Source organism: Quercus lobata, chromosome 4, assembly GCF_001633185.2.
Source record: "Quercus lobata isolate SW786 chromosome 4, ValleyOak3.0 Primary Assembly, whole genome shotgun sequence".
Classification (NCBI taxonomy): Eukaryota; Viridiplantae; Streptophyta; class Magnoliopsida; order Fagales; family Fagaceae; genus Quercus; species Quercus lobata.
In genome coordinates, this window is record NC_044907.1 from 83013379 (window position 1) to 83027709 (window position 14331).

General features: G+C 36.5%; 1 protein-coding gene across 1 annotated transcript; it reads left to right on the top strand.

Moving 5' to 3' along the window:
• Positions 1-13466: 13466 nt before the first annotated feature.
• On the top strand, positions 13467-14123 carry LOC115985957. Its single transcript, XM_031108839.1, has one exon. The coding sequence runs from the start codon at positions 13467-13469 to the stop codon at positions 14121-14123; it is 657 nt and encodes a 218-aa protein (XP_030964699.1).
• The last annotated feature ends 208 nt before the right edge of the window (positions 14124-14331 follow it).

Sequence of the window (14331 nt, forward strand, 5' to 3'; positions counted from 1 at the left end):
TCCAACTAGCTCAGTTAGAGGAATCTTATCAATATCCTTTGATTCCTCTATTGCCATAATCTTGGCATGGAATCTCTTGGGTTGAGATCTAAGCACTTTCCTCACAATCTTGGGTTCAGGAATGGTTTCTCCAAGATTGAAAGCTGAGTTCACTATGTCCTTTAGCTTGGCATAGAACTCATCGAATGACTCATCCTCCTCCATCTTTATCTCTTCAAAGCTTGTAGTGAGCGTCTGAAGCTTTGAGTCCTTGACAGCCTTAGTACCCTCATAGGTTGTTTGGGGAATGGTCCAAGCCTTCTTGGCAGTTTCAGTTGAGGATATCTTCCTGAACTCCTCGTTGGTGACTGCACTGAACAATGCATTCAATGCTCTGCTGTTGAAGTTTGCCGCCTTAATCTTGGCATCATCCCAGTCAGCCGGCACTTCTATAGGCTTAGTCCAGCCTATCTCCACAGCTTGCCACACTTTTGCATCTAAAGACTACAAGAAAGCTCTCATTCATACTTTCCAATATGCATAGTTAGTGCCATCAAATAAAGGAGGTATGATTAATGACTGTCCTCTATCCATGACAAATAGGGGTCAGTGGATCAATAAAACAATGATTAAACCCTAATTAGAGTGTGTCTGCTCTGATACCACTTGATAGGCCACAAACTGAATGACCCTTTGTGATAGAAATTAATTAATTAGCCAAGTTATTAATTAATCAATTTATCATGCAAATGCGTGGTAGCCCAAACAAATCACCAATAAACTAATAATGCAGCAGAAAATAGATAACACGGTGATTTGTCTACAAATGGAGAAAACTTAACTGCAAAAACCCCATCGGGTGATTTTCAGGTCACCACTCCCGAAACTCCACTATTATCACAACAAACGGTTACAAGTAAAGGAATCACAGGTACCTTACCAACCTACAGTTAAACCTTTACCCCAATGCCCAATTTGACTTGTTCTATAGTAACAATTCCCCTTTCGATGAACAACTCCCAAGTATGTGACTAACTAATTACGCGGATCCCAGTACGCGACTTCAATCACCAACTAAGAAGGTTGTTGGTTGCAAAGTTCTTCAATTCATCCACACGATGAAGATCAAGAAGATGCTTGGTCACAAAACCCTACAGTGCACATACACAGCAACTTCTTCAAGAGAAAGAGATGAACTAGGGCAAGAACTTCGTCTCCAGTCACAATTTGCTTGAACAGAGTTTGCTCAAAGCTTGTGCAACTTGTGAACTGTTTGATGGCCCTTAAAACAATCCTTTTATATGTCTAGGGTTAGGAGAAAAGAAAGCCCAAAGACAAATTCACGGATCCCAAGAAAATCAAATTTGAATTCTGAAAATCTTAAACCTGGACAGATAGGAGGTGTCAAGCAGCTGTCAAGCAGGTGTCGAGCACACCGAATCTTTGAACAACTTTCTTAAGCTCAATAGATACAGCTGTCGAGCCAACTGTCGAACTTTAATGAATTTGCACTATGAACTTGTTTTCTTCGATAGACTTGAAGGCTTCAATACTTCATCTTAAAACATGGTTTCTTGAAGTATTTAAACACATCTTAAATCTATCCAAATACAAGTAAAGTGCGTTTTGTCAAAAGATAAGTCAATTACATAAAATCATGACATATGTTCTTAACAAGTGAAACACTTATGTCCTAACATGTCTCATGGGTGCTTGTTCATGCCTTGCTCATGCATTGTACATGCACACTTGATGCACACATCCTATCACAATTGACATGTCATACATGTTTTCATGCTCTTTGTCTAATTAGACTTCTAGCATTTTTTTTTTCATGTCTTTGTGTTCTAGTAATTTGTTGCCATTTTTGTGTATGCTTTCTGTTTATTTCTTTTTGTAAATGTCACCTCAGAAGAAAACCACTGCCAAGACCACTTAAGCATCAACAATATGAAGAGCACCACTTCAGAAATAGAGATGCATTTGAGGCATTCAAGGAATTCTATAAGGAGGCTGTGATTATTGTGGAGAGAGAAGTGAACCTTGAGTCTCTTGAGAGCACCTTCATTCCTGATGTGTTCGGAGACTACACTTGGGCTCCTCTTCTCATAAGCTTAGTAGAGGTGCATGATATCTTGATTCAGGGGTTCTTCTCGAATGCCCTTGTGGAAGGAGATCACCTCAACTATTAGGTGAGAGGAAAGGAGTTCTCTATCTTAACCATGTCAATCTAGATCCAGAACTTACTGCAGACTCGACCAGTGATCCCTAAGTCTTCTCTTCCTTATGACAAGAGAAAAACACTAGTTTCAGAAGAAGTTTCGGATCTTGGGGGAGAACGGAATAGACAATCCCTACATATTACCAGCTTCTCTCCAGATATAAGAATGTTGGCTAACATTATGTTCTTCAACTTCTACCCAATGAGGAATCTGACAACTCTCTCTTAACCATGAGCACTGTTTCTTCATGACTTGTATAAGAAGAAGGACATTGACATCTATGTTCATATTTATTACCTTCTTGCAGACTGTGTCAACAAGAAGAATACCCAGATGACTCTGCCATTCCCAAGATTGATCATGTTGATCCTGCATCAAGAGAGGGTTAAGATTCCCTCAAGTTTGCTAGTCATGAAGAGGGAAGATCCTATTTCTTCTCAAACCATGACTAGGAGCAAAGCTCAACTTCGTGGTCTCGAAGAGAAAGAAGCAGCACCAGGTAAGGACACTACTCATAAGGATGGCAACACTGATGATGAGATTGACAACTTCACCCTTGGACCAAAAGATATGGAAGCCTCACTTACTCAGGCTTAGCCTTAGGAGCAGCCATAGGCTCAGCCTCAAGTGCAACCACAAGCACCACCTCTTGCTTCTGATCGCCTCAATCTTATTCTCGATTGTCTAGATCACTTGCAAGGATCTTTTGATGAGCATTCTATCTACTCCACTCATCAATTCACCTACTTCCAACAACAAATCCCCCTTTAGCTTGAGGGGGAGCAGAGTTTTGAGACTTTTTACTCCTTTAGCAGATTTTATTTACATTGCTTTATTTAAAGCTTTAAGTACTTTAGTTTAAAACTGTATTTTCTTTAGTACTTGTGTATCTCGGTTTTTATAACCATTTCTTGATACTTTTTGTTATCTATTGCCTTTTACTTTAGTTTCTTTAACGCACCATGTGCTTGTTGGACATGCAATTAATTATTGCATTGCTCTTAATTTCTTGTGTGTCTGAATGTTCATTTACTAATTAAATGTACATTGTGGTCATTTCTTAATGATTGTTCATGTGTGATCAAATTATGCTACATGGGGAAACTGATGTCACTAGCTAACATGGATCGAGACAATCATACCACAATGAGCATGCACACAATGTAGCATGAATATGCACAAACAACTGTCACCTTGAGCGCATACCCACACTACAAGGTCAAGAGTACCCGTTAAGGTGTCCTAGAAGGATAAATGTAGGTTTAAACTTGGTGTCTATAGTACCATTATATTGGAGTACGGATGACACATGTGCCATCAAGAAAAATTCTTAAAAGGGACTCGAGATTTCCTGTACAAAGATTAGTGTGAACCCACATGAAATCATAGGTAGGAACTAGGCTTGATAACATGAACAAGCATACAAAGACTCATGCATGAGCATATAAGAACAAGTGCAAAGAAACAAAGGAAAGCCAAACAAGATGGCATAAAGCAAGCATATTATCACACAAAGGGGAAGGGTAAGCATGTTATAAAACACCTAAAAAGGCTAAGATGCGAAACCCTAATATGAAAAGCTAAGCAAATAAGAGTGAGGCAAGCGGCAAGCAAGCCAAACATCATGAAGATGTACTCTCACACATGGTTGTATCCAAACATGCCACCAAAGGGGACAAATGCAACCAAACAAGCAAATGGCCCCAAAGACCATCAAGCAATAAACCCATAAGGGAAAACAAGCAAGAACATGGCAAAGAAACTTGATCTAAGCAAACAAGCATAGATCCAAACATAGACACATCTAAAAGGGCAAACAAAGCACAAACATGTATAAAGGAACTTAATCCAAACCCTTTATAGAGAATTGGGTATATGGATGTAGGCCCAGACCATTGGATCTAGATCTACACCTTACCCAGAACCCAAACATAAGAAAGAGGCATAAACAAGAGATACAAAGCTATAAAGCACTAGGCATAGCATCCAAACAAAGCTTTAAGCGCATGAACATGTAGATCCAAACACATAAACATGGTGAGGAAAACATCAATGCAATAAAACATGTTGTAAAGCAAGTAGGGCTAGGAAAACTATAAAACATTCTAGGAAATTAAATTTGTGTAGATAGTAGCTAAAAAGCTACATCTACATCCCTAAACCTCAAATCTAAGGTACCAAGACCAAGGAGTGGAAGATGAGAGCAAGAACACTACCTCTTGATTGTTGGGAAAAGTGAGAAATCAAAGGTTTTTGTGTGTGATTTGGAGAAAATTAGGAAGAAAAAGAGAAAGAATCTGCCAAGAAAATGCTCCAAAATGCCCAAATTTTTTTATCCTAGGGGTGTTTAAGGGTATTTATGGTCAAGTTCTAACCTTTCAACTTCTAGCGAGGCTGCCTGTTAGCTCCGTCAAGGGCGACATCTAACATCAGCAGTTCCGTCTTTTTTGGTGCTGACTTTGATCGCATATTTGAAGTCCTTTCTGGACTCCAATTGAGCTGATCTTGATGTCCCTGAAAAGGTATGGATGTCTAGTTTCCAGAAGTAATGGCCTCGAGAAGCGAGTTGATGCACCTGGCATGGGTTTTGTTTGTTTTGAGACCCCTTAAAACATAACTGAATTAACCTAGTAAATTAGCCAAGTGATTACTTAGTCCAAATTTCAGATCTAGGTTAACACAATCATATAATCATATCAATATAAAGTGCGGAATATAAAGAACACAAAGATATGATAACCTAAGAAACCACACTAGTAAAAACCTAGGGAGGATTTAACCTAGCTATCCTTAAGGTAAACATGAATCCACTATGAAAGAATTGAAGTTTTACAATAGCGACTTAGACCACTAACATCCTATTGCTACCCACCAGTAGAAACTTATTGACATGACCACGTGCAAGCTCTGAGACCACAGACTCCTTCTTTCTTGGATTCTCTAGTAGATATAAGCACACCTGCTTGTGTTTCTTTAAGCTCTTTAGTGCAGAAAATGAATAATCATCAAGCTCTCAATAAAATCTCCTTCTTGATAATCCTAAACATGTGTGAAGGCAACCACCTCTAGATCTCACAAGAGATTCACACACACAGCAAATAGTGCAACCACAAAAAACGTGGCTAGGGTCTCCCTTTTATACCTAGGGCAAAACATAAAACCCTACACGTCATATGGGCTTAGGGCTGAGTTGGAAAATTCTGCAGAAAAACATTCTACCTGACTTTCAATCGATCAAGTCTAATTCTCAATCGATCAAGCAAAACTAAATTGCACAATGAATTTTGCAACAACTCAATTCCAACTTTACACAAAAGACCTATACTTTGAGCAAGTCTAAAACAAGACTAAAAACCTGTTTTGATCATGGTTTGCCAACAATACAAATTAGAGTTCTAATACATAAGTTCCTAAGTACTTAGAACCTAACAGGTTTCAATATATCTCATCCGTTTTAACTCCGATTTTGACCTATGAATAGTCGTTGGAAAATGAATTCAATGATCTTTGCAATGGCATTGATTTAAACCCATTCTAATGGTTGGATCAAAATTAGGGTTTCTAGTGCCCTCGGGAGTCAATCTTAGGTCAAAGTTGGTCAAAGTTGACAAAAATCTTCGAATAGCTCAAGTTTGATGTTAGAACAAGAAAAATGCAGTTTTGGGGTAATTTTGACCAAATCTGACTTTTGGTCAACCCAGGGTTGACCAAAGACATTTTTATCAATTTGACTTAAAAATGCACTTTGAGTAGGGGAAATTGCTAATAGGGTAAAAAATAGCTGTAAAGCAACTATCTAAAAATTCAAGGCAAGGAATACATGAGTTCAAGAATGAGTTGACAGTCATATCCAAACTGCAACACATGAATCTTGTTAAGCTTCTAGGCTGCTGCATTCATGGAGAGGAAAGGATGTTAATCTATTTATAAATGCCCAATAAAAGCTTGGACTACTTTCTGTCTGGTTTAAGCAGCACCCACATTTATCTTACCACTTCAATGAATTTCTAAGATTTGTCTATATATTAATTTAACTTTTTGTATTGGACAAATCAAAATACAAGCAAGCTACTAGATTGGAAGCAATGTTTCAATATAATTGAATTTCTTAAGGAATGATATATCTCCATAGATATTCAAGGCTAAAAGTCATTCATATGGATTTAAAAGCTAGTAACATTCCCCTTGATGAAAGTATAAACCTAGAGATTTCTGATTTTGGCCTACCAAGAATATTTGACCAAAATGAATTGGTAGCAAATACTAGTAGAAATATTGGGACATAGTACGTTAAATTTACATCATTTATCTTTTAAAATTTTCATTTATGTGTTTGTGAAATAAAAATTTCCTTCTTTTTTTTTTTTTTTTTGTAGTGGTTACATGTCTCCTAAGTATGCTATGAAAAGTGTATTCTCAATAAAATCTGATGTCTACAGCTTTGGAATCTTAATGCTTGAGATTGTTAGTGGTAGAAGAAACAACAACTTCCAACATGTTAACCATTCTCTCAATCTAGTAGGATACGTATGTATGTCAAGAAAACCATAACTATGGACTATGTGTATTTTGATTGTTGTGTGTTTCAGACATTCTAATTGACTATGACCTTTTTCTTTAGGCGGGTGAGATTTGTGGCAAGAAGGTGAAGGGGTGGAACTATTTGATCCTGCAATAAGTGATTCATGTGTCAAATATCAAATACTGAGATGAATTCATGTTAGTCTGTTATGTGTGCAGGATAGTGCAATTGATTGGCCTACTATGTCAAATGTGCTATCTATGTTAACAAATGAAAGTATGCCATTGTCTTTACCCAAAAAACCAGCATTTTCTATTGGAAGTAAAGCAATTGAGGCTAATATTTTTTATAAAGAATCAAATATTCATTCACTAAATGGCTTGTCCATTTCCGAAAAGGATGCACGATAGATGGAAGGTGAAGATCATCAGATTTCCTCTTCTTTTACCCCTAAAAACATCCTGTGTATAGCAATGAGGTAGCTTATATCAGGACACTAAGTAGAGAATTTTCACTTTATATTTTCTAAGTAATTAGCTCAAACATCTTGTTGGTTCAAGTTTGTCTTTGATAATTTAATAGTTTAAACAATGGGAAGAGGATTTAAACTCTGGTTCTTCTAATAAAGATAAGTTCAGCCGTTGAGCTACAATGCTCTTTACGATTCAAGTTTAAACTATGCTACAATGAAATTGTACAATTTTCTTGATTAAAGACATTATCTTGTTCTTTTTTTCTTTTTGAACCTTTCTTCAAGAAAATTTGACGACACCAAAGGTATTGTCATGTGCCTCTAGTGTGCATTATGAAACAAACACGATTAATCAGATTCTTTGAAATTGAATACACAGGACAAATGACCTTTTTAGTGCAAACACACAATAACTGTAAATACATACTTCGGAATATAACTACTAACCTTTTATGTCAATTTCTAGTTATTATAGTTAATTATAAAGGGCTTACGCAAAATAAAAACAGAAAAATATAATTAATAGTAACACAAAAAATAAGAAATATTTATGTGAATTTGGTCGTAGGTCTAACTTCAATCACCAAAGAAAGAATTTGACAAAAAGTCTGTATTTTATTAATCTGAAAACTGAATTGTCTTTGATGACAATGTGTTTAAATAGTAAAAAAGAAAACCTAGGGTGGCTAGAAACCCTAAGGTGGCTAGCAAACCGTAAGGCAGCTATGAAAGCATATAAAACTCTAATTTGACTAAAAAAAAATTAAATGAACCTAAAACAAGGCAAAAAATAACTAAAACCTAAAATAAAAAAATACATAAAAATACTAAAATTAAATATTAAACTGTGTCCTACATTAGACCCCTCCACTTGAAACAAACTCATCATTAAGTTGATGGTTGAAATTTGAAATCTTCTACTCCAAATAAACAAATACTTTGAATGCATTAATAACTTGATCCCGTTTTGAAACTTGAATTCTTCATAAAGTGTAGCATAAAATTTCTTCTCATCTTCCTTCAATTTATTTGTAACATCAATCGAAAAAGGCTAGATAATAAAATTAAAATTTTCTACTCTAAGAAAATCAACATATTTTGTAGTCATCTTCAACAAATTTACTGGAACCTATGGGTTATGGATGATGGACTCATCATCATATTTAACCTCAATTGGATCTTCCACAATATTCTCATTAATTACCATCTCTTGATTTCTGTCACTATCCACGATCAACTCAAATTCTTTGACATCTTCATCAAAATTTTGACAAGTGGTATCTTCAATCTTCAATTCAATAACTTGTTGCAAGTCTTGATCTTTTTTAACCACTTCAAAATTTTCTTTAGAAATAGGTTGCTTCTTCTCAACCCTCAAACCCTTTCCTTTACTTGACACATGGACTTGGCTGTGATAGTTTTAGGTTTATGGTTGAGCTTTCAAGTTTTGAACATATTGCTTTTCATATGAATATATAGATTTATAATCCAAACTTGTATAATCTAGTATAACATAGTAGTCATTAGGAAACCATAAATCAATTAGTACCCTTTTCATTCTTTGCCAAGAGTGGATTGGATGCTTACCTTGTCACTTTCTATCGATTTGAATGTCTTCCCACCATTCCTCTGCTTCATCATCCAATTTATTAGATGCAAGCCACACTTTTTCTTCATCACAAATCTTCCAAAAATTAAAATACTCTTTCAAATAAAGAAGCCAGCCAATAAAATCCAACTTACACATATCTCCATCAAAGAATGGAATTTTCTTGTAGTTAGGAGTGCATCTTTGAATATATTGATCATTGTTGCTATAAGATGATTTTCTAGTGTTAGGACATATGTGGAACTTGTTAGATCATATGTCATGTAGAATTGGCTAATCCTTTGATAAAACTCACTTTACTTGTAATTGGGTAGATCTAGGATGTGTTTAATACTTCAAGGAACAAGAGTTCAAGTCTAGTATTAAAGCCATGAAGATTGGACCAAGAAACAAGTGAAGAAAATCTGTTCATTAAAGCTGGATAGAATCTCGACAGATTCATATCTATCGAGGTTTAATGAAGAAAGCTTGACAGAAGCTCGACAAAAAAATCTATCGAGATCTACGAAATCAGAATTTCCAGATCTGATTTTTGGCCCATGCTGACATGTATGTGCAGGGTTTCTTTTCTCACAACCCTAGACATATATAAGACTTATTTTAAAGGCCGTCACATACGAGAATACAAGGAGAACACATGCAAAAAGTGAACGAGGGCCTTATTCTCTCTACAAGAAGTTACTGCGTCTTTTGTGCCTTAAGGTTTTGTAACCAAGTACTTCTTGATCTTTATTATTGATGAAGTGAAGAACTTTGCAGCCAGCATCTTCTTCAAGTTATTGGAGTTAGTCACATACTGGGAGTTGTGCATCATCGGTTAGTCACGTACTGGGATTCATGCAAAAGGGTGGCGTTCATATATTGAAGAGTTTAGAGGTTCTAAAGTGGTAGAAGGTTTCTATTGTAAGTTCATCTACAAAACTGTAGAGTCTAAGGACAAAGATTTTGTACTATATTTGAAACTTCTCTTTATCATAGTGAATTGATTTTCGGGAAGGTTTCCCCCCAGGTTTTTTACTGTGAAACTAGTTTGTTTCATTGGTTTTCTTGGGTCATCATATCTTGTCTTATGTACTATTCCGCTGTGCATGATATTGACATGATATTGATGTTAGTTTGTTTTAACAAGGTTTATTCATAATAAATCTAATTAACAACTCTGGTTTAAAACTTGTTAATTCTATCAACCGGAGTCTAAATTTTCCAACATCTAGCAAGAAGAGTAGTAATCGTTTGTAGGATTTCGTCCACAATTAGTTGTCTCTCTTTATGACATTGGTGAAACTCATCGCTAGTGTGAACTACATCTTCAACTTTGTTGTTGTATTTATGGTGGTTACCATTATGCTGGATAACCATCAAACCAAGGTCAGTCAAGGCTCTAATACCAACTAATATCGCGGAAACCTAAAAAAAGTGCAAACGATGCTCTCTTGATGGAATAGAAAATAAACTGTTAATTTCTAGATAGTAAACCTTGAATCCATGAGGGGTTCCCTAAATCCACAAGGAGATAAACTGGAATCCACTAGAGAAAGAATTTGACAAAAAGTCTGTATTTTATTAATCTAAAAATTGAATTGCCTTTGGAGACTACAATGCATTTAAATAGTAAAAAAGAAAACCTAAGGTTGCTAGAAACCCTAAGGCGGCTAGCAAACCCTAAGGCGGCTACAAAAGCATAAAAAACCCTAATTTGAATACAAAAATATTAAAAACACCTAAAACAAGGCAATAAATAACTTAAAACTAAAATAACAAAAATTACATAAAAATACTAACTTATCTAACTTATCTAAGTTAGGTAAGGATCCACGGCATAGGGATCCCTATCATTGAGAAGAAGGACATTGGGCCAAAATCAAAGGAAAAAGGGAAGTCATTGCCTAAGAATCAAAGGGGACCTCAAGTGAATCATTTTTGTTATCATTGTGGCATTCGAGGGCACACAAGACCAAATTGCTTTAAGCTTCATACTCTCAAAAGGCCTGGCTCTCTGCATGCTTAAGAAAATACAAGAAGAATGCCAAGAGGTAAGCGTGCTAAGGGAGAAAATGATGGTTAACTCATTGGAGACATCATGGAAATGCTTAAGAACATCTCATCTTGCCTAGCTAGCATCACCCGAAGGTTTGAGAGTTATGTTGGTCGAACCCCTCCGTCTAAGGACCTCACCTAAAGCACTCGTGCGGTGTGGGTGATAAAGGGTACTCATGCATGATTATTCACTATGTCCATGCATTAATACTCCCAATGTATTAGGGACATTGTTTCATGCACCATATCATATGTATTCTTCTTGCTTCAATACTTCCTTCCTAGCATGTTTCTTTTAACGCTTTTTGCTTTGTTTGTTTTGTTGATCTTACTTTACTGCTTTGTTTTGAGTGAATAAAAAACTCAAAAACTCATAAAAAGTATAAATTTTCAAAAAGTTTGATCACTTATGTTGTGTCACATCACATGTTGAGTTTGGCCTAGTACCTCCGTACTAATAGCGTAGTGCATTTAGGAGCTTAGCTTGTTATGTATGTGCATTTTAAGTGTGAGCGAAATCTAGAAATCTATTTTTAATTGTTGTAAATAGATCTTAAAGCTTGTCATGAATGTCTAGTTAATAGTTTTATTTGATCTTGATACATGTATAGACTTGATCTTATATATCTCCTCACATTTATTTTTATGTCAAAAAACTCTTCAAACATCAATCTTTTAAAGAGAAAGAGCTAAAAAAGTCTTACTTCGAAAACTAGTTGACTAGGAAAATGTGGAGCAAAAATGTATTCAAAATATTTGATGTCAAAGCCAAAGACTTATTCTTCAAAGAAATATAAAAAATTTCATGGCATCGTTGCTCAAAAAATGAGTTGTATTGATCAAAAAGTATGAAAAATGGAAGACAAATGAAAAATTTTCAATCAAGGTAAACAATTTGGTGAGGGGTCATATATGTTCATTTCTACTAGTGAGATAGGTCACTTGACTTCGTGCTATTTATGTATGAATTGATTGAATTGATCATTGAAGTTTCATACTAGACTATGGACTAGTTCATACTTGATTCACACACACAATACACAAGTCTAATGTTCAATGAATGCCTATTTCATTTGTGTGATTGTACTTGTTCAAATGTGATTTGTGTATGCTTAATTGCTTGATGATCAAACCCAGTTTCATGTGTTTCTAGAAATGATTTTTTTCACTTTGGTTCTTAAAAGTTTTTCTTAAAATGCCAAATTTTTAGTGTTGAAAAACTCTATTTTTGGCCTTTTTGTGAGTGCATTTACGAGTGGCCCCTAGTCACGAAATTCTTAAGAAATTTCAATTTCTTAAAAATTTCAAGCAGAGAGTTTCATGAGTCCCTCGCGAGTGCTTCGCAACTCAGACTCAACCCGTGAAAATCTACCCTGTGCATCTGCACTTTTCACAAGTAGGCTCGCGAGTCATTGACTCATGAAATGCAAAAAAACACAATTTTTAAAGGCTTGAAAATTTAGTTTTCAAAGCATCTTGTATTTTTGCACTCCACAACTCCCACCCTCCAAAACACATATTTTATTTCAAAAACCATCAAAACTCTCTTGGATTTAATCTCTAAGACTCATTCAAAGTGATGGTGTCTAAAAATAAACCAACTCCATATTCATCCATAGTGGTCGTCTAGAGAAGGAATGACAGGAAACGAGCAACTCATTTGTCATCCATGGAGGTCTCTGGACGAGTTCGTCACGTCCATTCTGCCGCTTTGGGACAACCTTCCATCCAGCATTGCTTAGGACGAGCTTAATTACGGTTGTAGAATAAAGGAACATAAAGATAACCGCCATGGCAGTTATGAAGGTGAACTCTAAACTTTCCGGACTCCATAAAGGTAGGGGAAGTTATTCAATGGATAACCGTTTCCTGAACCTATAAAAAGGCTCGAATCTCTGACAATAAAAGGTAAGTATTTTCCAGACACCATCCCCATAAGTTTGGAATTCTCTGTTTTGGAAGAAAAGACTAACTTTATCATCGGAGGATTTGTGACCAGTCAACCCCGGTCTCCTCTGATCTTTCGTTTCTTCTTTTCAGGCCCTCAACATCATTACAATCTGTGCTATTCAGTCTATTGATCTCCTAAATATTATCAGTTGGTGCCGCCTGTGGGGAAGAGATTTATTAGACTTTGAGTTTTACGATTCCTTTCTCAGACAAAAAGGTTGCAATGGTTCGAACTAGATCGTGGGCTACCAACCTAGGCCATCAAGAAAGTAGGGACGCTTCTAGCCATCCCCATCGCGATCGTTAATCTGCACCTGCCATGCAACCATCCTCTGTTCATGTGCAATCCATGGCAGTCGCTATGGCAGAGTTAACTCACCAAAACCAAGAACTGACAAGGGAGATTCATCTAAAGAGGCAACAATATGAAGCATATGGGAAAGAACAAGACCAAAACCAGGGAGATGAAAAAAGTGTTGTACCTGAAAGTCAATCAAGGGGCACCACATCAAGAAGGGCGCCACACTTGGAGAGAGAGATTGACCAGATGAGGAAGGTTATGGACAAGATGAGGGAAAACATGAGAAGAACGAATCCTATAGAGGATCTAGTTCACCATACAGATTCCCCTTTCACAGCTTCCATAATGGTCACCCCTTACCTCCAAAATTTAAGATGCCTTCCTTGGATTCGTACGATGGACCGCGTGACCCGTTTGATGACATTGCTACTTTTAAGACTACAATGTACCTTCAGGGCGTCCCTGATGAAATTATGTGTAGAGCCTTCCCTACTACTCTCAAAGGTCTAGCACGAGTATGGTTCAGTAAAATACCCCCGAATTCGATAAGTTCTTTCGAAAAGTTAAGTAAGTTGTTTGTTAATAACTTCATTGGGGGACAGAGACACAAGCGTTCTTCATCCAGCCTGTTGACCAAAGAACAGGGGGAGAATGAAAGTCTGCAGTCCTTTATCACTCGTTTCAACAGGGAAGCCTTGACGGTGGATGAGGTGGATTATAAGTTATTACTGGTGGCCTTTCACAATGGGGTTAATTTTGATTTATTCATCCATAAGTTTTATGAGAAGGAGCCCCAATCCATGGCTAAACTCATCCATTCAACCCAGAACTTTAAGAATGCAAAAGACGCAATCATAGCCAAGAAAAGGAAGAGAGCTGAAAGAATGGATGCAAACCCCACACGCCACTCCAAGCAAGTCCTTCGACCAAAAAAGGGACGGACAGAAGATAAAAAGGACCGAGATGGTAAGAGGGTTGGTCCTTCAGCACGAAGTCAACAATACACATCAATGAACACACCACTTGAATAGGTCCTTATGCAAATTAAGGACGATTCTTCCTTGAAATGGCCAGAGAAAATGAAGAAAGATCCCAATAAGCGCAATAGAAACAAGTATTGCCGCTTCCATAGAGACCATGGCATGACATGGATGAATGTTATGATTTAAAATAGCAGATTCAAAATCTTATAAGACAAGGAAAGTTAAGAAATTTCCTTGGATGAGAGCATAAGGATGA